The following is a 27,437-nucleotide window of genomic DNA, read 5'->3' on the forward strand; positions in this document are numbered from 1 at the left end:
TCCTTCCAGGATCTGGTTACCTTGCAATAACTGACATGACAAATAGCACTGGGGCAAAATTTCTACCATTTGTGATGCCATCAACTCCTGCAGCAGAAATAAAGAATCCTTGATTCAGCAACAAAGCTGAAAAGCTAGTTCAGCAAAAAGGTTGTTTATCTTTGACTGATCCTCCCTTTCTCTCTCTCCTTAATGCAGCTCTGTACCTGTGTCGCTGTTTGTAGAACAATGGAGACATTCTACTTTCCTACTTTTCACATCCTCCTCTCCTCCTTTCTCTAGCCTCCATGACTGGGGTGTCAATATTCACTGTCTTGTGTGTCCAAGTTAGAGCCCAGTGCTGCACTTACTACTTAGACACAGTGCTTACTACCAAAATCAAGGGCACTAGTCATGGTAGTTTTAGGGCCTCAGCCCAGGGATTGTAAAGTCTTCAGGAAAGAGACTTGTACAGAGTAACACACATGCTATAATAAAAGACATGCAGCTGTAGAGGCTATTTGAATTTGGAGGACAAATGATAAAATTATTTTCCTTACCATACACTTTTTTTTAGTGGCTAGTTGCAGGTCTGTAATCACGATCAAATACGTTTATGCCTTTAATCCCACAGTGTGTTTCCTTTCTGCCAGCCGTGCATACAGCAGCTGTGTTACCCCACAGCTTCACTGCCCCAAACTAGAATCTAGAGGAGGATCATAAAATAATCCAGTTAAGGTGTAGCCTGATTTAAGCAGAGAAGATAGAGATTTACATAGATTTTGCTGTTCTCTCAGCACAGACTGCATCAAAGAAAGCTTTTACAGTGAAATACCACTATGCTATAAGAACACACCCAGAACCACCCAAACATTACAACTGTCTACTTGCATTTGTGTATGGTGGGGGTTTCTAGCAACTTGTCTGGAGAAACGGATTCTGCAAGAGCAAAGGGCCTTTAGCTAGGTCTGGCTTGAACTTTGGTTTCGCCTCCCCCCCCCCCCCCCAAAAAAAGAGGCACTTTGCTTCCTTTACTTGCTTGCGATTTCCTCCAACAACGATAGATTTATTATACAAATTCTCAGTCATGGGAGAGTCAGGAAATGAATACAAATAAAATGATTTAATTGCAGCCACAGTAAAGTTGGCACTATATACACACAACGTTCACTGTTTATGGTATTGTCAGGAGGCCATGCATTTTTATTGCACATATAAAGTGTACAAAGATTCATGAAGATTTTCTTTTTAGCCATACAGGTTAAGACTGCATAAAAAAAGCCGGATTACAAAATATTTAGCGCTATTTACAGCCAACTTTAAGCAAATACTGAAAGTCACTATTAGGAGGAAAACAAATTAATTATGAAAAAAAACAGGATTTGTCAAAATAATAATTACAAAACTTCATGTTGCCATATATACATCATAAAAAAAATACTCAGGAACCTGCATTTTACCCTTCGATGCAGCAATCAATATTCCTATTTATATAGTCAATTTCTGAATGCTTTTAAAGTTTGATATACTCTGAGTTGAAAACCTATTTTCTTTATATTGTTCATGCTATTTGACAAAACAGGTATTTGTGCAGCTCTGTAAAATATTAAAATACATTTTAATTTAGTGTTAAAGTGCACAATATATTTTATAGGAAACCATATGCTAGCTGCCAGTCAAAATTGCAAAGTAAGTCAATGTTCCCTCTATAGAACAAAAGCTTTTACTTTGGTTGAAATAACTGAATATTCCATGCATACTGTATTATACTGTCCTTGAGTTCACATTTTCCGCCAAACAGATGGTTGTTGATGTGTACCATCATCTGTGATGTCGAAAACACAAGGTCTGCATTCAAAACAGTATATATTCAGGATTAAAAATATAATTCCTTGGAATACTGGTGGTTTTTTAAATGCAGTGTGTCTCTGTGTGAACAGGCATGTAACTCTGCCTAGAATATGCAATATTGTGACAAGTGTACACATTCTTCAAACAGATGGTTATTTCTCTCTCCATAGCCTCTTTCATTTGCCCTCTACATTGCCTCACTTTTGCTGTAATGAATTTCAAACTCTCCTTCCTTAAATGTAACAGGGACCCCTAACGGCCATCCTTTCTACCACATGCAACTTCCCTGTCTTGTTTGCCTAAATTACTTACATCACGAGATTTCCATACCCCCCCCCCCCAAAAGGATGTTCAAGAGGTTGTGAAAATCACTGTGCTAGATTAGAACTTTTCTACCTAAAATATCTGTCTGACAATGACTGAACAATAAATTAAGCTTTAAAACCTCCTTTTGAAATTAAAAGTAATGAAATAAAACTATTTCCTACTGCTGAATTGGGACAAGGGGTCTGATCCTGCAAACACTCGCTACAGGGCAATCCCACGGCAGTACATTAACTACAAGGAGAGCACTCACAGCAGTAAGCCCTGCAACCTGCAGTACATATTTGAAGGGTTAGGCTGTTACAACGACCTAAAACAACTGCAATGAAATTATATTTTCTCTTTTAAAAAAAAACCCCAAACGTATATTTGACTATCTAGAAAACTTTCTATTTTCACCTTTCTTGTGCTATTTTTTTATTTGTTCCGTAGTGCTGTATCCTTTTAAGATTACCTAAGTTACAGTGCAAAATTATATCTCAAGACACGTGACGCTAATGCACATCAGTTATTTTGTTGTAATAAAAGTTTAATGTCTTGTGCATAGTAAAATAAGTATCAATCAAAAATATTTGTTCACATTTGTGTGTTCAAGTTTAATCTTTCCTTTTTTTTTTTTTAACAACAGCTATATACAAATAAAAAGGTGTGCTTCTCTTCAGCTCAACCAACTTCATCTACTGGGGGGCAGAGGGAAGTGCTGCTGGAATGTTGGAAACTAACTGGAATGCAGACCAACGCCACTCATCTTCCACAAACCCTAAAATAAAGAATGCCGTCCCAGCTAACCATTCTTTTCATGAAAGCACCTATTTTTGTTTACCGTTTATCATACATATTAGAAAATACAATTATGGAGATCTAGAATTACTGCACACCAAGTAGAATAAAAAATAACTAAATATTTATATTAAAATAAAGTGTTTAACCACAAAAAAGCAGTAATAAAATACAGTTTCCTAATTTACATTTTGCATCCAAAGGATGAATAACAACTCACTAATAAATAATATTTATATAAATATTTTATGGCTGAATATTTTTAAAATGGCCTGAAGCAACTGCAGAAAAACAAAACAGGTTAAAATTCCTATTAAAAAAAAATTAAGATGCTCTTGTGTTAATAAGATGAACATATTTAGCTGCAAGGCAGCTGTACTCCACACTTATGTAAGCGGCAGAGAGGTGGCTGTTTTAATAGCTACTGTACAAACTGAGCTATGAAAACAGTGGAAATGCCAGTTTGTTTTATAAAATGATTATTAGTTTGCAGTTCAACATATATAGATAGTCTGAAAGATGATTTCAGTTCAGAACTGTAGGAATACTCTTTTGGAGCAGAAGGGTATTTGTCAATGCAGTTTGAAAAGATGAGCAGTGTTTTGATACTTTTATGGCACGTTGGAGCGGATTACAGCAGAAATAGTAGTTTCATGTGAATAAAGCTTGCTTCATTGTGGTTACCTCTAGTAATGCTTGAACTGTTATGCTCACTTTTACCAAGCCCTTTTCTTCTAGGATGTGATGTGGTAGGCAGAGCTTCTCCTAAAAGAAAAAACAAAGGAGTAAAGATGAGACCACCTACCTCTTATTGCAAAATCTTGCTTTATGCAAATGCAGCTAGAATGCAGTTATCACAACAATCAGGAATCATTTAATTAGACAACAGTCTATACTTTTTCAGAAAGGATTCTCTTGTTTTTCTGATGGCACACTTGGCCTAGTTTGAGACTTAAGTGTTCTGGATGACTCTAGGCCAACAAGAAACCATCTTATTCTTACATTTAAAAAAAGCAACCAACATTTTAACACCATAAAGATTCACAATTAGTTTTCAGCACCAAGTCTGATGGTACATTCATTTAGCATGTAATCACTGTAAAGACACCAACATTACAGACAATAGTGAGATACTGTGACATGTGCCCATTACTTTTTAAAAAAATTCCTGGGGTGAAATCCCAACCCTCTTGAAGTCAAGGGCGTTTTGCCACTGAATTCCATAGGGTCAAGTTTTCACCCTGGAATATAAACCTTGAACAGCAGTGATTACAATCAACAGATTGAAACGTGAACAACAACATTTTACATTTATGTTGATGTGCAACGGGATCACTTCATCCATCAATGGAATGCAGCAGCCACAGAACTACATCAGAACAAACAAACCTCTAGTCTATTATTCTGACTCTAACAGTAGAGAATAATCGATCTTTCAGAAGGAGGTGCAAGAAGCCCCAGAGTGAACCATTATGAAATAGCCTGCCAAAGGGGAAATTTATTCCTAATCCCCATCTGTTAGTGGCTGGTTTATGTTTTCTAAAATAATGCTTTCGCTAATACAGCTGTGGATATTCTGATTCATAGAAACATCTAATCTTGTTTGTCATCCTGCTAAACTCCTGATATCTAATGGCAATGAGTTCTATAGGTTAATTATGCAAAAAACTATTTCCTTTTATTAGCTTTAAACGTTGTTCAATTTTTTTGAATGTCCTCTTTCTTTTAGAATGTGAGATAGGGTAAAAAGGAGCATCTGATTTATCTTCTCTACACCAGGCATCATTGTGTCTACCTCTGCCGTATCTCCCCATATTCATCGCCTCTTAAATTAAACAGTTTCAATCTTTTCAATCTCTCTTCTTATGGTAATCTTTCCCAATTTCTAATCCCTTCTGATGCTGAACAGAATATAGCATACACCATATAATAATGATATAATATTTTCTATCCCATTACTTATGCATTTTAACATTTTGTTTCTTTTATTTATTTCTTTTTCCCAGTGATAACTGGATTTTTCTCCAATTTACAGTTCAGTTAGAACCTACTAATTTGTTTAAATGACTGAAAATATTTCCTCTAATGCACATGGCCCTGACCTTGTTAACCATGAGAATTTCATCTGTCATTGTGCTTTACCTAGCTTGGACAGATCTCTCTGAAGTTCCTCATGGTCACCTCTAGCCTTGACTAACCTAAATAATTCTGTATCATCTACAAATTTTGCCACCTCACTGTTCATTCCCAGATAACTGATAAATATATTAAACTATACAGGTCGTAGTATGGGTCTGTGTGGCACCCCACTGTTAACTTCCGGACACAATGAACACTGACCATTTATTCCTACCCTTTGTTTTCTGTCATAGCCTGCTTCCAATCCATGACAGTACACTCTCTCACTCTAAGACCACTTACTTTCCTTAATAACCTCCTGTATGGGATTTGGCGTATACTCTTACAGAAAATGCCACCAGATTGTTAATGAACGCAAGATGTCAGGACCTCAATTATATAATCAAAATGTTGGCATCTTCAAAAGTAATAAAATTCTCTAGACCTTGGTTCAATACTGTCTCAGAGGAAAAAGTACCACAATACAACTTCATGTAACACAGAGGTTTTTCCTTAGAAGCCCTCTGTCCAAGTTGTGTCTCAACCAGACTAAGCTTACCTTGAGGTTAATTAATCATGGCACAAGGCTGTGCATCTACAGGCCATAAATACATTTAGTAGCCTAGTTTAAAACAAGATAGAAATCAAACTCTGCATCTTGCGTGTCAAATATAGCACAAGAAGGGAGATCCAGAATTTGTTCAAAATTATTACATCTGCCACTGGTACTATAATTGATCTTTAAATGTAGAAGTGCAAGTATTTTTGACTTATCTTACTTGTAACTTTTGGTGTGTGGTTATACTTCTGTATCTATGAGCATACCATATTTTGGCTTCTCTTATCAAATGCACAAGAAATTATCTGAGAAATGTAAGCTTCAAGATTGTGAGGTTGAGTGTGTCTGTGGTACAGATACACTACCCCATGTCCTACAGCGAAGGTGCTGCAAGGTTCTGGCAGTCTGCTCAAGCTGGTTTATATTACATATGGAGTCTGTGGCTTTCCACCACTTTGGCTATTGTCTTCTCTTCAATGTGTTGGCTTTTGACATTATAATTCATCACTGAATTCACTGCTGTAATGAAGCACAGTATACCTAATCAACCAGTCCTGACACGTATTAATGTTGTGAGTATCTTTACCTAGAGTGAAAGGGACTTAATTGAAATCATACAAACAATCTCAGTGGGGCCAATCTTGTGTGACTGTGAGGTCCTGCAGACTCTCAAAGTGTCAGGCAAGACTGTCATTAACTTCTGCTTCCTCATTAAGGGACATTTCTTTCTGGAGAGATGTACAGAGACCTTGTAAGGCTTAAAGTTTTTCCTTCAGATGCAAACTGTCATGTAACTTGATGTATGATTGGTAGTGGAGTAACTAAATGATAAAAATGTTTTCAGTTTCAAATACAAGACAAAAATGAAGGTTTTCTTCACTTCTGGTAATATAAAGTTTATTCAAATATGTCTAATAGTTAAGGAACTGTGGTCAATCTCATATCTCACAACCCACTTGCTCATAATGTCCTCAGTTTTAGAATCTCTAGGAATAAAATATTCTGATCTGGTATTGTCAGATAAAAAAAATTTTTTACATTCTATACTGAATATGTTTTAAAGTCAGATGAATTTTTTTTAAAAGTTGTTTCTACTCCCACTGGATATGGCCCTCCCCTCACCAGATAAGGACTGGGCTAAGAAAACCCAATAAAAAGGTGATATGAGTTTCCTGTCTGAATATTGATCATTATTCTTACATTTTCAGATACGAAATTACTGTATATTAAATTATTGGACACTGTAGTGAGTATTTGAAAACCAAAGGAAAAAAAGTTACAAGCATGTGATAAGAGAGGGACATCATTTTAAAAAAAAAAAAAAAAATCACTGCTAGGTATTTGTAAGTTTGAATGCATTCTTAAAATGATATGTCTGTCCCAAATCACTTCTATTGAAGCCAAATCTGTATCAAACACAGTTCAGTTTAAAGAGATTTATACCTCACACTTAAAAGATTTTTACTGTAAAACTGACTCACTATTCATCTAGCCACCTGTATCAGTCAGAGCTTTTGTTTTACCTATTGATTTTTCCTGGCTATAGTGTTTATTGTCTTACTCATAATTACTCTTTGTGATTAACTGTAAATAAGTTCAGTCATTCATTTTAAACCATAAAAATCTCCCCAATATCACTTTGCTTTATCTTTAAAGAAAATGAATTAACCAGTCCAAAATCTAATATAATATTCTAGTCAAGTATAAAACTAATACCTAGGAGCTCTATTCTCAAATAAAGGAAGTTTTTTTAGGACCGATGTACAAGCAGACTCTAGGTTTAATTTCTAGTTTTTAAAGCAGAAATAGGTGATACAAAGGAAGACAGTACTTTGTAACCAGCATGTTCACTTTCCCCAGAATACATCTCCTTGTCCCTAATCTCTTGCTTAGTTCCCTTCTCTCTTTCACATGCTCGAAGGCTTCTACATTACCAACAAGAAAACGATGGACAATGCAAAGTTATAAAGAACAAACCAATGAACAAACACAAGGGTTATGTGTTTTGACAAATATCCCAGAACAGTTATTGGATCCTGTAGCATCCTATAAAAAGAATACACTCCTTTCACCTCATCGTTTTCATAACTAACTCAATTCTCTTGTTCACCTCAATAAAGAGTTTAAGTTGAGCTTTACATTCCAGATTTTTACATTGCTCCCACTATCTAACACAACCTTCCTACCTCTGCACACCCAAATCCTTTTCAAATCACAGCTCAACAACATTCTATGACCCTTTTTTTTTTTATAAGAGAAGAATCAAATCTTACTAAGGGTATTATCCAAACTCCAAGGAAGTCAGTAGGAGCCTTTCCAAAGACTTCAATGGGCTTTAGATCAGATCCCAACCCTCCCAATTACCCATATTCAATCATTCTCCCCGAAACTTGGCCACTTCCTCTTCCTCCTCCTCTTCTCTTTCCTACCACATCTACAAATGCTATCTCTAAGACACAAGACACTTATCCTACAGCTGTCAAACAATCAGATGAGAGAAACTCACTATATTATATGACAATACTGCAAAACTTTTATAGAAATCTAGCATTTCTAGGCACTAGACCTCAGCTATGGAGGAACTCGCCCATGACTACAGTAAGACTTTAGGTAACTGACAGATTCTTTAAACATCTTTCCCACTTTTGGAAGTGATTTCTCTCTATCTTAAACTGGCATAACACCAGTGTAACTCCACTAACTTCAACACAGGGTATGATTCATCTCTCAGTAGTATCTCCTTTGAAGTCAATGAAGTTATGTCACTGCAAAGAGAGTGTGAGAGAGATGGAGTTGGGCACTTCATTTCCAACACCAGTGATGGTCTCTACAGAATCTGTCAGTCAATACAGAGGAAGGACCCACCGATTTCTGCTTTGGTCATGGATGGGTCTTTTCACAACAGAACACACACCCTGATGAATTACCCAGGATCTAAGGTCTGCTTCTAATGAACTCAGTGGAATGATTGACACCTAATCATTGGAACACCTAATCATTGCAACCAGGCTAACCACATTCTAAATTTAAATTAAATTTAAAAAGACTGATATAATTTTGAATGTTATTTTCAAATTTATGTCAAAGGAAAGAACAAACTTCTTTCAATCAAAAATGAGGCAAAATGTAACAGTATAGAGAGGAGAGAGTCCGAGCCAGTAGGCTGCGCCACACAGCCACCAGCAGTCTAGTACGAAAAGAAGACAAAGTTGTAGGGATAGCCAAAAATGCAAACGCTCGCCTCACAGTAATCTTCTAGCCACAGAACAAGATGGTTGATTTAGCTGGATTTAAGGAAAAACAGGAAAATGACGGCAAGCAACAGTAGGGGGGATTCAGTATAAACTTGGCACTTAAACATATCTCTATTTTCTTTGACATTAGTTGCCTTAAAGTCAAGGCTACTGTGTGGACTAATCTAGGCTAATCGACAACTTCAAGGCAATTAACATACAACTGTCTGTTATCAAGGGAGTGACTGTGGCCACTGAATCAGGTAGGTACATCATAAAGTGATTTGATTTGATTTGCAGATGTTAACGTTCAGGACCCAGCTGGATTTGCGAGCAAAAATTGAAGAGTGAATGAAATTTTGCAATGTGGCAAGTGCTATTCTCTGCTCCTTCTATTTCTTCCCCACATTTGTAGACATAAGAAAAACTGAAATATTCTGAAAAGGCTGCAACGTGTAGCTTCTTAGAGACTTCAGATAAGAAAATGAATCTCATGTTTTTCACGTAAATAATTGGAATCAAGTATTTTGAAATTTAAGTCATCATTACAACAAAGAGGACTAAACTAGTTTTAAACAAAAACCTCTCAAATACTTTTTACAGTTTTATATACTATAGATCAGTAATTCTCAACCAGGGGTCCAAGGCCCCCTAGGGGGACCGTGAGCAGGTTTCAGCAAGCAGGGCTGGCATTAGACTCACTGGGGCCCAGGGCAGAAAGCCGAAGCCCCGCTGCATGGGGTTGAAAGCCCTGCCTGCTGAGGCTGAAGCTTTGTGGGGGCTCCTGTGGCATGAGCCCCCGCAGGCAATTGGCCTGCTTGCTACCCCCCTAATGCCAGCCCTGGCTTTTATATGCAGAAAACCCATTATTGTGACACTGGTGGGTCGTGGAGTTTTTATAGCATGTTGGGGGGGCCTCAGAAAGAAAAAGATTGAGAACCCCTGCTATAGATACTACTTTTCATTTTTATACCTTTCCTTGTTCGTATCTCAGCATCACTGACACTATCTGTACATCTATGGGAACACTGTGTTGCAACAGATGGAGCCCAGGAATTAATATTTTGTGTGTGTGTGTGTGTGTGTATGTATAAGTGGCTTTTAAAAACTTCACAATGACAGATTAGTGTTCTTTCACATACACAGGGCCTGATTTTTAAGAAGCAGATATCAGATATGCATGTGGAATACTACATTCATTATTAACAGCATTTGCGGTCAATAAGTAACCTCAATGTTATGAACTGCACCTATAATTAATTGTAGGCACAAATATTTTCAGAAACAAAATTTGACATCCCCAACTCAGAAGGCAGACTGGGGGCCTTTTACAAATCAGGATCATTCCTTGCCATATTATTTTAAAACACATCAAATATTTTGCCTAAACACTTGACAATTTCACTTTAATATTCTAAGAACACAACAGCCTTAAGCTAAAAGGAGAGTTAATTCCAAAAGCCTAATAATGATAGATAAGTATAATAAACAGCAATAGAAAAGGTACGCCTATAGCTAAAGAAATTCAAATACACCAGAATCTCACACGTAAGTGTTTAGATTTGTGAGATGAGAGCTAGTGAATAAGAATTGCATTTTGTATTGTGCATCAAGTGGAATGGATTCAAAAATCCCTATTGTGCAACTCTCTTCTTTTTACCTAACACTCAGATCATGTTTTAAAATATGAGGGAATGAAATAATTGCTAAGAGTCTACTACAAAATTATTCTTGACTCCTGCTATCTTAATTTCTATATATGCATACACGGAAGTGGTGCTAGTTTTTAATGAGAATGTGAGTAAAATGCCAAGGACATTTCCTTTTCGGGCAACATTGCAGAGATAGACAGTGATGTCATTATAGCTTTTGGACCAGAAAAATAGGATTTCACCTTTATTTGCTAAGGGCCTGATCCAGCTGCCATTAAGTCAATAGCGATCTTACCAATGACCTCAATAGGAGCTGGATCACGTCCAAAAGCGTCTCCAACTAGTAAAGCTTTGAGAATACATCTATGAAGTGAAGAGGCAGGTGGGAGGGTATTACGCTGCATGCTACCCGAATAGATGCCTTTTAAATACTTTCAATGCTATGACAATGCCACATGTTCTTCTATCTACAGATTTTTGGCTTACCAGAAAAAACAAAATATTTATGCACTGTATTGTAACTGTATATTAAATTAAGCAGTTGCTATTATTTGTATGGAGGTACAGACCAGATGACCTAACCAGAATCAAAGTCCAATAATGCTGGGCATTGTACAAACATACAGTAAATCTGAGTAGCTGCAATCTTGGAACAGATTACAAAGAGTTTTGAAATTTCCTGATAATCATCCTGTCATGGCAATGGGAAAACCAATGGGGAGAACTTGTAGAAGGAGCAGATACAAAATCACAACTTGTAAATGGGATATAATGGGCATATCATAGCACACACTACTTTTAACATATGAGGCAGACATTCAGCAGTGAGCAAACAAGTAGCGCTACCTGCTAAAAGCAGACTGCACCAAGTCTATGTAGATGAATTCCCATTATGGAGAATAATGGTGGAGGTGGAGAAACACTATAATTTCCAACGTGTGGAGCTGTGAGTATTCTGGGTACAATACTATGAGGAACAGCATAGAAATAGACTTCTGAATTTATCAGAGAGCACTCTGAAGCAGATGCATCAGATATGTATTGTATCTTTAAGCCAGTTTTCACCCTCTATTCCTCAATTCAGGGTGGGGATACTTGACTTGTAAAAGAAGGGCAGGCAGTTCTGTTTCACTTTTGCATTATGTTGAAATTTATAATCTACAGAAACATTACAGTCTTTATTATGAAGAAGCTGAAGGTATATTTTACTCAGTGCTGATGTATAGGGCTCAAATGTATATAACAATGTTATATATTATCATCATTAACAACTGTGGAAAAGAGGAGTCTGGTACTGTAGGTGTAACAAATGAATGTTTGAAGAACAACAACATAGGCTTTGTCTTCACTAGAAATGCTGCAGCTGCATCGCTGTAGTACTTCAGTGTAGACACTCACTACCGTGATGGGAGTGGTTCTCTCATGACTGTAGTTAATCCACTTCTTAAGAGGCAATAGCTAAGTCAAGGGAAGTCAACCTCACGAAGTCTACATCAGGGTTTAGAGCTTAGCTATGTCGCCCAGAGGTGTGGATTCTTCAAACCCGGAGAGATGTTGCTGGGTTGACCTACCTTTCTAGTGTAGAGCTGGTCTTAGTTACAGTTACAAAGCCTAAGGCATTCCTTCACAATATGGTCTGGGTTAACTTCAAGTCCACAACTATAGGGAAACACTTGTAATGTTCCTCTTTGAATCTTGTGTTATAACTTTCCTATTGTTTATGGGAATATGAGAATTTACTTTTATTCTCAGCACTGTACATGATGAATGTGTTTATTTAATTGGTAAGGTTTGGGACAAAAAATTAATGCAGTATCAGACAGGAACATTAGCAATAATTAGTTTAGTCATTCTGTTCAAAAGCTGAAAGAAACTGAAGAGCAATTAAGTTCACTCATTTTCTAGAAGCCAGGTGAAGAAGCAGATCTGGGAATCACAAAGGTAAATTAATTGAGGAGACTGACATGTCTGCATGTGTGGATTAGAATTTATGGGTAAAACCTGTAGGCAGTTTAAGGATTAAGTAACATTCAATTCAGAATTTGTATTTTCAGGCTATGTTAAATCACTTTTGCAATATGGGCTACTTCCTAGTGTATGAGAAGTCAGCTTTTTTGGACAAGTTTGTGGGTATGCTTATCACTGTGATTTGGAAAAAAATGTGTAGTTGTGCAACCAGTTTAACCCAATCCACCTCTTGAACAGCAATCCAGCTCTCATATCCAGTGTTCAGACTGAGGAATCATTCAGAACATGGGAGACACAAGCCTCTATTTCTTTGCACATCAGCAACCTTGAAACAACTGCTCCCTTATCTTTCCAATGGTTGGGAGATTTTGGATACTCTGGGTAATTAAACCAGCAAAACATGTCACTAAAAATATCTGGCACAGGCTGAGATGTATAACATTAGGATTAATATCATGGGCTGGTAGCAACAAGTTTCTCCACCTGATTTGATTCTAATACTCTAAATACATACAAAAATATTCATGTAAATAACATGGGAATAGGGATTGTGTAACAAACATAGCAATGTAGAAAGCACTGGCAAAGAGATCGATTTAATAGACTCCTCAATTCCTAGGGGAATTCCTAAATGAGTATACTTATATATTCAGGGGATTGGTATTCTTGGGTTAGCTAAACTGATATGTTAGTAACATAATTTATGTTTACATTTCATTATGAAATAATTAGCATTTATATAAAGCTTTTCATCTGTAGATCTCTAAGTGAAGGGAAAACAACTAAATACACATCTCTACATATTGTTAAAGAATTCTTCTCAGATGTGTTACAGAATATCACCATCTCTGTTTGTACAGGTTTCAGAGTAACAGCTGTGTTAGTCTGTATTTGCAAAAAGAAAAGGAGTACTTGTGGCACCTTAGAGACTAACCAATTTATTTGAGCATAAGCTTTCGTGAGCTACAGCTCACTTCATTGTGTAGCTCACGAAAGCTTATGCTCAAATAAATTGGTTAGTCTCTAAGGGGCCACAAGTACTCCTTTTCTGTTTGTATAAATGAGGAACAGACAAGAATATTATGTAACTTGCCCAATGTCACAGAAAGAATCAGTGGTCTGCCAATACCCACTCTGATGCCCTACTCCCTGCACCATGTTGCCTCCATTACCTTCATCCTGAAAGACCTTAAGTTCCCTTACAAATTCTGAGTTCTTTGTAATTTGGCATGGAACATGGCATGTATTTAAAAATGAACAGCAACACTACACAGTTTGACAGGGAAAGAGAAGATTACTGTTTCCAAAAGAAACTGGAGAAAAAATTTAGTGGGGGGGGGGGGGGGGGAATTGTAATGACCACAGACTGGACTTTGACCAAAACACCAGAGTAAACACTCACTTTTACAACAAGTACTATGGGATCTTTACTGATCTTAAGGACCATGGTTTCTATTCTTCATGTGGAAGATGGCACCTCTAACAAACAAAACATACTGAAAGAGAATACCGCCATCTTCTGAAATGCCAGTATCACTTCCTTCAGCACCTGGGTGGTTCCTTGGGTTCTCACCTCCAAACACTGACCAGGCTCAATGCTGCTTAGGTTGTAAGATTTGATAAGACCACAGCCCAAAATGGTATATAGATGCAGTTTACTGCATCTCCACAATCTGTGAGCAACCCAGGCAGTGTGGAAGGAAACAAGCTGCAAAAATCAAGATATATGTATGCATTTAAGCTAGGGCTGGGGGAAGTGAAGGGCGGGTTTCCCTCTACAATCAATTCAAGATTCTGCTACCTCTAGTCAAGAGATTAATAGAGAGGTTATAGGGGTGGAAGTCTGTGAGACAAAGGAAGGAAATTAAAGTACCTGTAATGTGTCAGAGATAAAGCAGAAAGTTTGTGTGCGCATGCAAACAGGTTATGATGTTAGCACATTCCAGTGATAAGTTATGTACATCAAGACTATAAAAAGTATGTGGAAAAGACAAAAGCCTATCAGATCCCAGGAGCGAAAGGTAGAAGTTGATTGTGGGGTTTTCTCCCCGAGGGCCAGCAGGGTGTCAACAGTCTTTCGCATGTGACGAATATCCGACTGCAGGATGTCATACGGAGAGCAGAGGTCAGCCTATCCCGAAGGGCAGCCATTAGAACAGAAAAAAACAGTGCATAAAATTAAAAATACAAAGAGATAGAGTTTGATAAAGCATCACAGTATTCTATTACTAGTATAAATATGTAGGAATATATTGTTTCTTTCAATTATTCCCTTAATTTACTACATGCACCATCTTTCTTTTGTTTCCTCTAAATAATTAAGCTATCAAACAATATCAAAACACTAGCACAAATATACAGTGCAAGCTCAGAGCTCAATCCTGCAAACCTTTATAGACGTAGTCCATTCAATCACTTAATCACTTAAATGGGACTAATTGCATGATTCAGATTTTGCAAGAACAGGCCCCTATAAAAGCAAGAAAGTTCTCTTAGCAGTTGAGACAAACCATGATACTGAAATCTCAGGAAAAACATACTAAAAAATAAATTGTTATGAATATAAATACAATTGTTCACCTAATATCACATGCACCTTAAAATCTGGTGATTAAATTGTTTACTTTGGCTGGTACTCTGGGATGAAAATTGAAAGAGACACTGGTTAAAGGATACTGATTAGTTTAAGAAAATTTCCAAGCTGAGGAGTTTAAGGCTCAAACTTCTTATTTAAAATTTTAAAATTAAAAATATGTGAACCTAGGCTATTCATACATTTTTGGAAGATATAAATGCCCACATGCAGCTATTTAAATTGGAATACAAACATCTAAGCAACTTGTTGCATTAAGAAAGTTGTACTGAGCAATGATATTCACGATAAGCAGACGATATTCGGTTATCAGTACACAAAATCAAACCTAAGGTGCACACTGATCTTTTTAAAATTGGAAGATGAAAACAATATGATGTGTATTTTTATTCCAATCTCCTTTGCACACATAACCTCTCTATCAATGCTCAACTCAATGCATACATGTAAGTAAGAGTATCTTTAAAAAAAATTTTTAAGTTGCGTAAGATGTAGGAAAGACAGAGCCCCATTTCATAAATTCTGAATTCTCTCATTTCATGACCCAAGCTGCCTTCCACCTTCAAATCTCAACCAGTTCCTCCCTATTTGTCAGAATCAAATCTAGAACAGGCTCTCCCCTCCTTGCTTTCTCCACCTCCTGCCATAAAAAGTTGCCTTCAATGCACTCCATTAACTTGTTGGATAATCTGTGCACTGCTGTTTTTCCCAACAGATGTCTGGGTAGTTGAAGTTGCGCATCACATTACCCAGTGCTGTGCTTCGGATGAGTTTGTTAGTTGTTTCAAAAAGACTCATCCATCTCTTCTTCCTGATTAGATGGTCTGTAGGAGACACCACTCTGGTTTTTTACCCCTTTTATCCTTACCCAGAGACTTTAAACAGGTTGCTTCCAACTTTTGTCTCAATCTCAGTGCCAGCATATACATCTTTGATATAAAACGCCACACCTCCTCCCTTTTTCCCCAGCCTGTCCTTCCTAAATAAGCTCTATCCTTCTACACAACTATTCCAGTCATATGAATTATCCCACTGAATCTCTGCGATGCCAATTACGTCACAATTGTGATTATTCACTGGTATGTCTAGTTCCTCCTGTATATGTCCCAGATTTCCTGCATTACTATACAGACATCTAAGATATTCATTAGATTTCCCCTCTATATTCCCTCTTGTCTCTCTTTTGTCCCTGATAATATATATATATAATATAATCCTATTATATATATAGTCCTGGACATATTTTGCTTTGTGTCAAGACAAAAACTTCCAAATTTGTTGACCTGTAAGTGTCTTTATGACTCTGAGCACTCCTGAGAGGCTAAATGCTGTGGGCAGATGACTGAGTACCTCAACAGTGTGTTCATACATATATTAATGGTGAATTTCAAAGCAAAAAAGTGAGCTTTTATGTACAAAGATGGACTGTTTTTTTCCTGCCTGTTTATTCATTTAAAACAGTGGTTCTCAACAATGTGTATGCGTACCCCTGGGGGTGCACAGAGGTCTTCCAGGGGGTACATCAACTCATCTAGATATTTGCTTAGTTTTACAACAGGCTACATAAAATTGATTAGCGAAGTCCGTACAAACTAAAATTTCACACAGACAATGACGTGGTTATACTGCTCTATACACTACTATACACTGAAATGTAAGTACAATACTTATATTACAAGTAATTTATTTTATAATGGTAAAAATGAGAAAGTCAGCAATTTTTCAGTAACAGTGTGCTGTGACACTTGTATTTTTGTCTGATTTTGTAAGCAAGTAGTTTTTAAGTGAGGTGAACCTTGGAGGTACACAAGACAATTCAGACTCGTTCAAGGGGTAAAGTAGTCTGGAAAGATTGAGAGCCACTGATTTAAAATACTGTATGTCCTGAATTCCTTTGGTTTGCTCAAGGACCTTGGCAAGATCTTTGGAGAATCTTTTCCTGACACTCAACATTCAACTGGGGGCTGGAAAAGCTGCAACCCAGGACTCAATGTCCTGTAAAATTATCATCCTCCAAATCACATTGCATGTTTGCATCTTCATGCTACACTTGTCTCAAGGTCAGTCATGAAGCTCAGTGAGCATATGGTTCTGGAGATCCTTCAGCACTATCACTAAACAGCATCCCACCTTATTCCACTGAAAGCCCCCTTCTGTTTAAACGCGTCTAAAATCTTCCATTTTGATCACCCTCTTGTACTGAAACAGCATTCAGCCCGTCCCAGATCATCCATTTTTCCTACAGAGACATATGTTAATGTGATAGGAATAGAATGCTACGCTGTGGTATGGGTTAGTAGGCATAGGAGCTGCCAAGAAAGGGCTGGAGCTTAACGGTAATCTGTTCAGAAAAGAAAACAAATTCATTGCAAATGTTGTATTCCTATTGCTGGAGTCTCCTGAGACAGTTAGGCTACATAAGAACAATCAACATACATTCAAATGTTAGAAAGTGGGGAATGTCTCTCTCGGCACTTTTACAGCACATTGTTCCTAGACAGATTCTTGATCTATCTGGGCTTTGGCATCCTGCTAGCTACTCACACAATCATATCTACCTACCACTGATCTTTGTTTCCAACATTTTCTCTCTCTCATTCACTCAGTAAAACACAGCAAACTCCAAACACTTTCACCCATCTAAGCTCTGAAACACAATGCCTTTTCCAGGAAGTATAGCAGTAAATTTGTCAATTGCCATCCATGCTGAGTAAACCTGAATTCTCTTACAGAATTCCACAAGATCTCTTATAAATTACAAACCTTAATTAAATGTCCTTGATATTTAAGTGAATGAAATTTTATATGGGTAGAAACTAATGTTTATTTATTTAGATTTATGAGATTTGACCCTTTGCTTAACCCTCTATGAAAACATGCAATATATAAACAGTTAGTCAAATGGCGCCAAAAATCTATAACAAGTCTGCAACATTAGCAGAGAAAGTTTATATTTCATTGAAAGCTGCAAAGAGAAAAACAAATGTAAACCCTTAAAGAGGCGACGCGTGGCGGGGGGCAGTTGGGGTCATGTGCCTTAATTAAAAAACAACCACCTTCCTTCTCTCCCTTCCCCCAAAAGGCCATTTCCAGGCAACTCTGATTATGAGTGCATCAAAGGGTCGCTCACATCTCACTAAACATTCCACACACAGGCTGCATACATTTTGACACAATATTCTCATAATACGGAGACATGCCGTCTTATTTCTGAAACTAATCTTTTTAGCCCACAATATGCAGCCATTCTAATATTATCATGAATATTTTACATTACATAACTTTATGAAACCAGTTACTGTGCATTAATAAACTGTAACAGATGGCCACTATAATCATTTTTAAAATAGAGACATAGTTCATAACACTATGGATTACAAAGTTTAATTTTAACAGTAATTCATTGTAGATATGAGAACAATCCCCCCTCCCAATGCCTCTTCAAATTGCAGAAAGGGAAAAAACAGTGTTTGTTTTGCTGCCCTTCAAATAGAGGTCAGACTAGTGGATTTCTTCACATTCTGAAAAAGGAATCCTTCCATAACTTAAAGACTTTGTGTTCAAGTCTCATCCCAAAGTAAAAACAAATCTAAACATGTTTTAAACTCCTGAAAGTAAACCTTAAAATAAAAGTGCTCTCAGAGCCTAAGTTGTACTGTTAACAAAAATACAATGACAACATTAAGTCATGTACAGTTTTATGTTTGTAGTTTTATATTTTACTGCATTAAAAACTAGTCTGTATACAAACTAATTCCTCATACTGAAGGCCAATTGTTTGAAATGAAATGGTCTTTAATTACATCAGACATATTTTTGGATACTGGGACAGATTCTGATCTAAACTGCATCAGTGTAAATCCAGAGTAACTAAATTGTATCATAATGAGTTACTCTAGTATAATGTTTATCAGAATATGGACTACTGGCATTCTCTACAGAAACCTGAAAATGTAAAATCTTAAACTTTCTTGAGTTTACTGCATTTTGTCATTTCACATTTCTACAGTGATATTTTAACATTACAGTAGAACCTCACTCAATTTGCATTTTGCTAATCTGCACATTCATAATTTACACATATGAAATGCTCTCCTTACACCTCAGCAAAAATGTAACAGAGCTCCGAGATGAGATCTCATATTACCAATTTCTTTGACAAAACATACTACAAAATATGTAATATAGTATAAAGTATAAATACTTTAAACTAAGCTTTTAAAATAAAAGCACCAAGTAAAACACAGTTATCACTTTTAAAAAACTTAATATTAGTTTTATATAAGGAAAAATTAGCATCTACTTGCTAGTAGATATTTACTAGTTATTCTCTATAGGAAATACAAGGAGGTATTGGGATTACTGTAAATACTCTTATCTAGCTATCTATGGCAAAACTGGTATGTTTTCAAAAATGAAATATTATCCATTTTGTTATACCTTGTACCTGTTTTATTGTTGAGTTTGCTAATGCACAAAATTCAGTCATTTCTTAGTGGGCCTTCTAGTCAACCCAATCCAGCAATGCCTTTAATCACAATAGTCTCATTAATGACAGTAGAACCATAAACTCATGAATATCTCATAGGAACACCTTAATGGGACAATTCATGTGCTTAAAGCTAAAAGCATACATACGTGCATTGTTGAATAAGGGGGTAAATGTTTGACTGTAATAGTTCATAAAATGAGACACGAATCATTTTAGCCATAAAATAAAGAGCCTTCAACTGTAAAATAACACACAAGTTATGCTTTTTGGTGTGTTTTAGGTCACATTATATTGATAGACATAATTAAAAATTACCTCTGGTATACCCAGTTTCCTACATGCATCCAGAAAGTTTTCCACATTTCTCCTGCATTTGGCCATACTAAGTTTAGGCTGAAAAAACAAGGAACCATGGATTAATGGGACAAAAGCTAATAATATACAGTAGTCATCATAAAATTCTGCCTATTAAATGACGTTTCTACTGCTGATGAAATATTTAGAGGAGGTTGTTCCTGAAAAAATAAATTAGGAAATGGTAAACAGTAGATTGACCAACATCTAATAACTGACAAACTGCCAACGTACTAGTCTCCTACTGCCACGATGTCTCCATGCCACCACCCATCCATCACGGCAGTGACCTCTGTGGCACTGGCAAGGGCAGAACAACAGTGGAGGAGGCCAGTGCACTCTGTAAGCCTCCAAGGGTATGTCTACTCTGCAATTAAACATCCACAGCCGGCCTGTGTGCCAACTGACTCGGGCTCATAGGGCTCGGGCTACGGGACTGTAAAACTGCAGTATAGATGCTAGGGCTGGAGCTGGAGCTCTGCAACCCCACAAAGGGGGAGGGTCCCAGAGCCCGGGTTCCGACCCGAGCATCTGCACCACAGTTTTACAGCCCCCACTACCCGGGTCAGCTAACATGGGCCAGCCAAAGCTACTTAATTACAGTGTAGATATACCCCAACTCATGCGGTGACCTATCTCAGCAGCTGGTCAGAGGACATTCTCAGATGGTCTATAAACCTTCAAAAATATGCTCAGAAATAAGAGCGTGGAAGCCTTTCCATTCCCATCATGTGTTTTTATAGTTGAAGGTTTTTTTCTGCTTTTTAAAAATCATAATCATTGGCATGGTTTTCCTTCATTTCTATTTCTCTGTGTTTTGCAATTCTGTTAAAACTGCAGTTCTTTGAGTTGGGTATATGTTCTCCTTACTAATGCATGTTGTTAGTAGTAGGAATGATGTTCATATTGCATCACAGACACTGAAGTGGAATTTGCTTCCATGTTCTTCTGAAATGTGCTACATACCATAAAAGTTCCCTTCTATGCTCTCTTTTCTTCCTCTCAATATCAGCCTGTCTCTTTCTATGTCACTCTCATCTGGCTCAGCTGCACTGAGAGTCTCCCATTTCAATCACTGTCTCTTAATTTCCATTGGATGGTGACTGGCCCACTCAGCCTATACACACTGAAATCAGGGCTCATTTATGCAAGGACATTCAGGAAAGTGAAAATGAATGAATTAAAGTGATAAAGTTAATATGCATAAATAAAAACATATTAAATCCTCATGTGGATGTTCTCATTCAGAATTAAAGTGGCCTTAGTTCATTGCAGCTTAATTTTTCAGGAGGCTACTTTACAAACATGCAGCTTTTGGGTGCATTTGCTTTTGTGCATGCCCAGTCTCTGGTTTTGAAATTGGGAGTGCATCCAACTCACTGTGGGCTCAGTTTGTGCACATGAAAGTCTGGCTTGCAAGGTTCTGAAAATCTGTCCCCTCTAATAATCATGTGCAGTGGAAGACTGGCTTACTTGCAAGAAGTGGTAATACTTTTCTAATGGGAATTTTACAACCCAAACATCTCAGGCTGTTTTAAGATGTGTATAAAGGGAATCATATGTCTTTCACATTTAATTTTTGGATATTATGAGAACTTGATATATCATTTCAACATACATTAAGAACAGTTGTACAAACTCTATAATGTCATTTCTATATTTTTTAAATTGGTTCTTTTATCATATTGATTCTTAATTAAAAACCTTCCAATTCATTTTTACAGTTACTTCCTTAGTATTTTAGAATTTCAAAGATTCCTATAATACGATGCCATCTTTGTCCTATTTGTCTGACTCAAGACTATCAAACCTCTTACAGTGGCATTCTGTGTCACCACAGCCAATCCTTTATTTCCCTACTTTAACAGGGAGAAGTGATACTGATATTCCTGACCTTTAAACTGAAAGCTCATCAGCACCAAAAGAGACATTAGCTGCCTAGCATTCTCCAGAACATTTCTTCTCAAGGTTAACTATGTGTCAGCAAGGGCTGAAAGTGTTTTGTAAAACACTAAGAACAACCTTTTAGCCTTGGAAATTCAGGTCTTGTCTACTCTGCAAGTCTCTGCAGTAAAATGGGACATGACACGAATCAAGTGATCTAAAACCAACAACTGAAAATATAAAATGGAGTCAAAATTAGCTGTTACCACTCAAGAAAGAGATCGTGGAATAATTGTGGATAGTTCTCGAAAAAACATCCACTCAATGTGCAGTTGCAGTCAAAAAACCTAACAGAATGTTGGGAATCATTAGGAATGGGATTGATAAGAAGACAGAAAATATTATATTGCCTCCATATAAATCCATGGTATGCCCACATCTTGAATACTGCATGCAGATCTGGTTGCTCCATTTCAAAAAAGATATAGTGGAATTGGAAAAGGTACAGCAAAGGGCAGCAAAAATGAATAGGGGTATGAAACAACATCCATATGAGGAGAGATGAATAAGACTGGGACTTTTCAGCTTGGAAAAGAGACAACTAAGGGAAGATATGATAGAGGTCTATCAAATCATGACTGGTGTGGAGAAAGTAAATAAGGAAGTGTTATTTACCCCTTCTCATAACACAAAAACTAGGGGTCACCAAATGAAATTAATAGGTAAGGTTTAAAACAAACAAAGGGAAGTATTTTTTCACACAACGCTCAGTCAACCTGTGGAACTCTTTGCCAAAGGATGTTATGAAGACCAAGACTATAACAGGGATCAAAAAAGAATTAGATAAATTCATGGAAGATAGGTTCATCGATGGTTATTAGCTCTGAAGTATTCCTAGCCTCTGTTTGCCAGACGCTGGAAATGGGCGACAGGGGACGGTTCACTTAATGATTACCTGTTCTGTTCATTCCCTCTGGGGCACCTGGCATTGACCACTGTTGGAAGACAGCATACTGGGCTAAATGGACCATTGTTCAGACCCAGTATGGCCATTCTTATGAAAGGGATACATTTTTTTAGCCACTGTTGAAAACTCCTTGTTTTTTGTTAAAGTCTATACTCCTAAAAGCCTAAGCAGATCACCTTTACAATCAGCATGCCTCTCTCAGAATTAAAGATAAGGTTTTATTTAACAAATATTTAACCGGAGGTACACTCAGAAAAAACTACACAACTTTATGCATCATATTTTGAAAATACAGGAAACCTCTTTAGAATCAAAGTGACCTCAGAAATCTAGACCAGAAATGTCCCCACTAACAGAAACCAAGTCTTCCGTAAATACAGGAAAAATCCAGAAGAAAGTTGAAAAGAAAAGGAAATTAGGTTTGAAAAAAGTGTACGTAAGTAGATTTGGTACAAAAAATCCTTGATTACCCTGGTCCTGCATATGTCCTAGTACCTTTGGGGAATCAAAGATTGCAGGACTAGGTCATATGTTTCTCTTCTGTCCTGTCTGTGACAAAAAATGAGTTGTTTTGATATTTAACAAAAAAAACCCCAAAAAACAAAAAAAAAACCTGCCCAAACCCTTGCTATATAGGATTGTTGTTAACTTAATAAATTGCTAATCTCATTGTAGCATAATGTTTCCCACATGCTTAGAGTTCTCCACTTTATATCTGCGGATATAGGCATCTGCAGATGTGGATGCGGATACCCGTGGACCATTTTTGTGGATTCCGGATTGGACGCAGATACATGCTTAGTAGAGTACATTATAAATCATATTGTATTCTATGACAAAACACGTTAACAATGCACCAGGAAGTGGAGAACTGATTTTTAGGAAAGTATCCACTGGAACAAAATCTTGTCAGAGGATAATGATCACCTGCTACAACATAAACAGCAAGGCATTTATGGAAAAATCTGACCTCCTGCAATCTAGATGGTATAGACAACAAACCTATCATGAACTTCAGCCAGCCACAGACCAGTTTATTCATAAGAAAAGAGAGAAGTGTATATTTTTTTTGAATAGCTCCACTACTTCATTTTTATGAAGATTTGAGTTACTGCCAATCTGAACTGGAAAGGAAAAAGAAAAAAGTACACGTTTGTAGGAGTGAACACTACTCACCACCCACTCACCTGTTTTTCAAAAGTAGATTTTATTTGATAATAAAGCTTTAGTTTTTCTTTTTTTTAAAAAAAATTGACTTACTACTGCTGGTGAGGGTACATGGATACTTCCCACAGATCGAGGACGAATGTGATTGACTAAATGACAGAGAACAACCCCATCCATAAGAGCAGACCCCAAGTCTTCAGGCAAACAAATCTTTAGTCTCATTTCAATGTTCTGTAAAAGAAGAACAAACACGTCACCACTTTTACACAGAATTAGAAAGAACCACCTCCCCCAAAAGCAAATATCCATATTTTCTATCACATCGCCATGCCTTTTCCCATCCTATCCACTATTGCAGTGAATCCTCATCCAATTCCAGTTTGTCAAGCCATCACCACATCTTCATTTTAATTGCTCCTAAACCCAACCCCCCAAAAACACCACACTGCCCCATTCCAGGTCACCCAAAGAGGATGGCTCTAGACTGTTCTCAATGGTAGCAGATGATAGAACGAGGAGTAATGGTCTCAAGTTGCAGTGGGGGAGGTTTAGATTGGATATCAGGAAAAACTTTTTCACTGTGAGGGTGGTGAAACACTGGAATGCGTTACCTAGGGAGATGGTAGAATCTCCTTCCTTAGAGGTTTTTAAGGTCAGGCTTGACAAAGCCCTGGCTGGGATGATTTAACTGGGAATTGGTCCTGCTTCGAGCAGGGGGTTGGACTAGATGACCTTCTGGGGTCCCTTCCAACCCTGATATTCTATGATTCTATGTAACTTATGAAAAAACCTCATCACTTTAACGGTGCCAGAAGTGAGTAGCCACATCATCTTATTACTGTAATGCTTGTCCTTCCTCATTCCATCACCCTGCCAGCACCATACTTTGCTACTCTTGCTTGTTGCCTCTTATCTAAAGATATTCTTTTTATTATAGTAGCACCCAGAATCCCCAGTCAGGATCAGAGCCCCATTGCATTAAGCCCCCTCCAAACACAGAGTAAAAAGATGGCCACTCCTCAAACAGCTGAAAAGAAACAAGTGGGCATAACAAAAATTGGAAAGAATGCAGAATGGAGGACAAGGTTGGATCTGTAATGTGTACTACTGGGTAAAAATATGAAAACTCTCTATGCAGACAAAAGGGACACCCTAATTAAATGAACTTCGCATTGCAAAACAATCAGCAAAGTAGGGCACATTGAGAATGTTTACAAATTTTCTGGAGAAAAACCCATTGCATTTTGTTACAAATGTGTAACTTATTGATTTGAGCTCCAATCTTGCAAATGCTTTGGCATGTGTTTTCATATTCCTTCCCAGTAGAGCACATTATTAATTATTATTATTATTTATATAGTACCCCAAACTATACTATGTCCTTTAGAGGACAGATAAAAAATATATCATCTCTGTCCCTTGCATTCCCTCCCCACTTCTGTCTGTTTGCTAAAATTCACTAGTTGCAAGAGGTGTTTACCAGTAACAGGTGACAAGCTCTGATTGCTGTAATGAGCCAATCAGTAACAACTACAAATTTGTGCATACTGCCAGTCTATGCTAAAATAGTTTCCCCTGTCCTCCTTCCTCCATCTGTTTGTCCATGTCACCCAACTCTTCTATCTTGTCTTTTAGACTGTAAATTCTTTGGGGCAGGAACATTCATTTACAATATGCGGTATTCAGCTTATCACAGGCCCTTCTGAGGCCTCTTGTATTATAAACAGCAGCAGCAGTGAAGCTAAAACAAACTATGCAGGCACCAGATAGGCATGTGTGCAATGTGTAAGGGAGGCGGAAGACGTGGTGTTGTGCTTAACTAAATGACCCCTCTAAACATTAGCTGGGGAACAGAAAAGCCCTTATTTTAGAAAAGGTTTTTTTTTTGTTCTTTTTTTTTTAAATCAGTACATATTTAAAAGTTGCTCAATCAAGAAAATATACATGTTTTACATCAGTCAATGGACAAAATTCAAGTTGATCATGATAATATCAGGTGATACTACTATTCTCTTGTAACACCAAATGTATCTTAAACCAATAGTAATGTAAAATTATCTCATATAACTTCAGTAGTTGTAATGCAATTAACACGACAGACACAAATAAGAACACTTCGTATTTGGGACCGCTTGCAACTGAAGATCTTAACACTTAACACTCTTTGCAGTAATTATATCATCTCTATTTTATAGATAGTGAAACTGAGGCACAGAGAGGTTTATAAATTTTAAGGCCACAAGCGACTATCTAAACTGGACTGCAATACACAGGCCATAGAACCTCACCCAGTAATTCTGCATCAAGCCCATAACTTCTGTTTCAGCTGTAGTGTCTCTTTTAGAAAGATACCCAGTTTTGATTTAAAAATCTTAAGTGATGGAGAATCCATCATATTGCTAGGTAAATTGTTGCAAATCTTAATTATCTACACTTTAGAAATAAAGCACTAATTTTGGTCTGAATTTGTCTAGCTTCAACTTCCAACCATTGGATCTCATTATGCCTTTTATCTGCTAGATTAAAGAGCCATGCCCACCATCAGAAACCTCTTCCCCAAGCAGATACTTGTACACTGATTAAGTCACCGCTTAACCTTCTTTTGGATGAACTAAATAGATAGAGCTTCTTAAGTCTCTCAGTGTAAGATATTTTGTCCAGACCTCAAATAATTCTTGTGACTCTTTCCTGAATCTTTTCCAAATTTTTCAAATTTTTTTTTGAAGTATGGACATCAAAAGTATTCCAGTCATGGTCTCACTAATGCTGTATCTTCCCACTCTGATATTCCCATGCTTATACACCCAAGCACGGTTTTTGCCCTAAGATTAGGTGACTTTCCCAAGGGAAAACAGGAAATACATGCTTCAGCTGAAAATCTGCAGCCTTTCACATGGTCTTTCACATACCTCACGCAATTGCTCCACAAGCTCTCTCTCTTCTCTCATCTGCTCCATTTTCCTCCGAATTGTAAATTGAGGGTCTATGGATTCCAAATTTCTCTGTGGTCTTAAAAATACTGTGATTTTAAAGAGAGAGATGTTTAGCAAAAACAAGCCATCAAACAACTTTTGCTTTATTAATTTTCAGGTTAAACAAAATCCTTATTCACTGTCCCAATTATGTCTGTTGGAAGATTTCCCTGAGAGCATATAGAAAAAAAATCTGATTTAGAACTACAGTCATAAAAGTGTATTTGCTTGGGGGTGCTCATAACAGAATTCATGTATTATTGAGATAAGTGGAATATACAGACATCATTTATATCTTATGGTCTTGACTGGGAATTTTACTAAATTCGCACAGCATTTGTCCCTTGGAGTTTTTAATCTGTTGTTAGAAGTCTTGCTACTTCTATGATTAGGGGACTGGAACACATGAGTTATGAGGAGAGGCTGAGGGAGCTGGGATTGTTTAGCCTGCAGAAGAGAAGAATGAGGGGGGATTTGATAGCTGCTTTCAACTACCTGAAAGGGTGTTCCAAAGAGGATGGCTCTAGACTGTTCTCAATGGTAG

At 37.2% G+C, this 27,437-nt stretch overlaps 1 protein-coding gene across 16 annotated transcripts in view; it reads right to left on the reverse strand.

Moving 5' to 3' along the window:
- Positions 1-27,437, reverse strand: part of LRCH1 (leucine rich repeats and calponin homology domain containing 1) — a 228,118-nt gene continuing 200,681 nt past the window's right edge. For 7 of the 16 annotated variants that reach the window (XR_013635854.1, XR_012158920.2, XR_012158924.2 and 4 more), the window contains 5 exons: positions 26,831-26,940; positions 24,015-24,152; positions 19,865-19,942; positions 14,338-14,595; positions 3,612-3,699 (listed from right to left, as the gene is read on the reverse strand). Coding sequence is in view for 6 of the 16 variants with exons in the window: in XM_073344300.2 (XP_073200401.1) it covers positions 653-685; positions 3,619-3,699; positions 19,865-19,942; positions 24,015-24,152; positions 26,831-26,940 (440 nt within the window). In the remaining 10 variants the exon portion in view is untranslated. Of the gene's footprint in view, positions 686-1,083; positions 3,700-14,337; positions 14,596-14,651; positions 17,297-19,864; positions 19,943-24,014; positions 24,153-26,830; positions 26,941-27,437 lie in introns of those variants that run through there. The other 9 variants (XM_073344291.2, XM_073344329.2, XM_073344415.2 and 6 more) reach the window with 6 other exon arrangements.

The sequence above is a fragment of the Lepidochelys kempii genome, chromosome 1, assembly GCF_965140285.1.
Source record: "Lepidochelys kempii isolate rLepKem1 chromosome 1, rLepKem1.hap1, whole genome shotgun sequence".
Taxonomy (NCBI): domain Eukaryota; kingdom Metazoa; phylum Chordata; order Testudines; family Cheloniidae; genus Lepidochelys; species Lepidochelys kempii.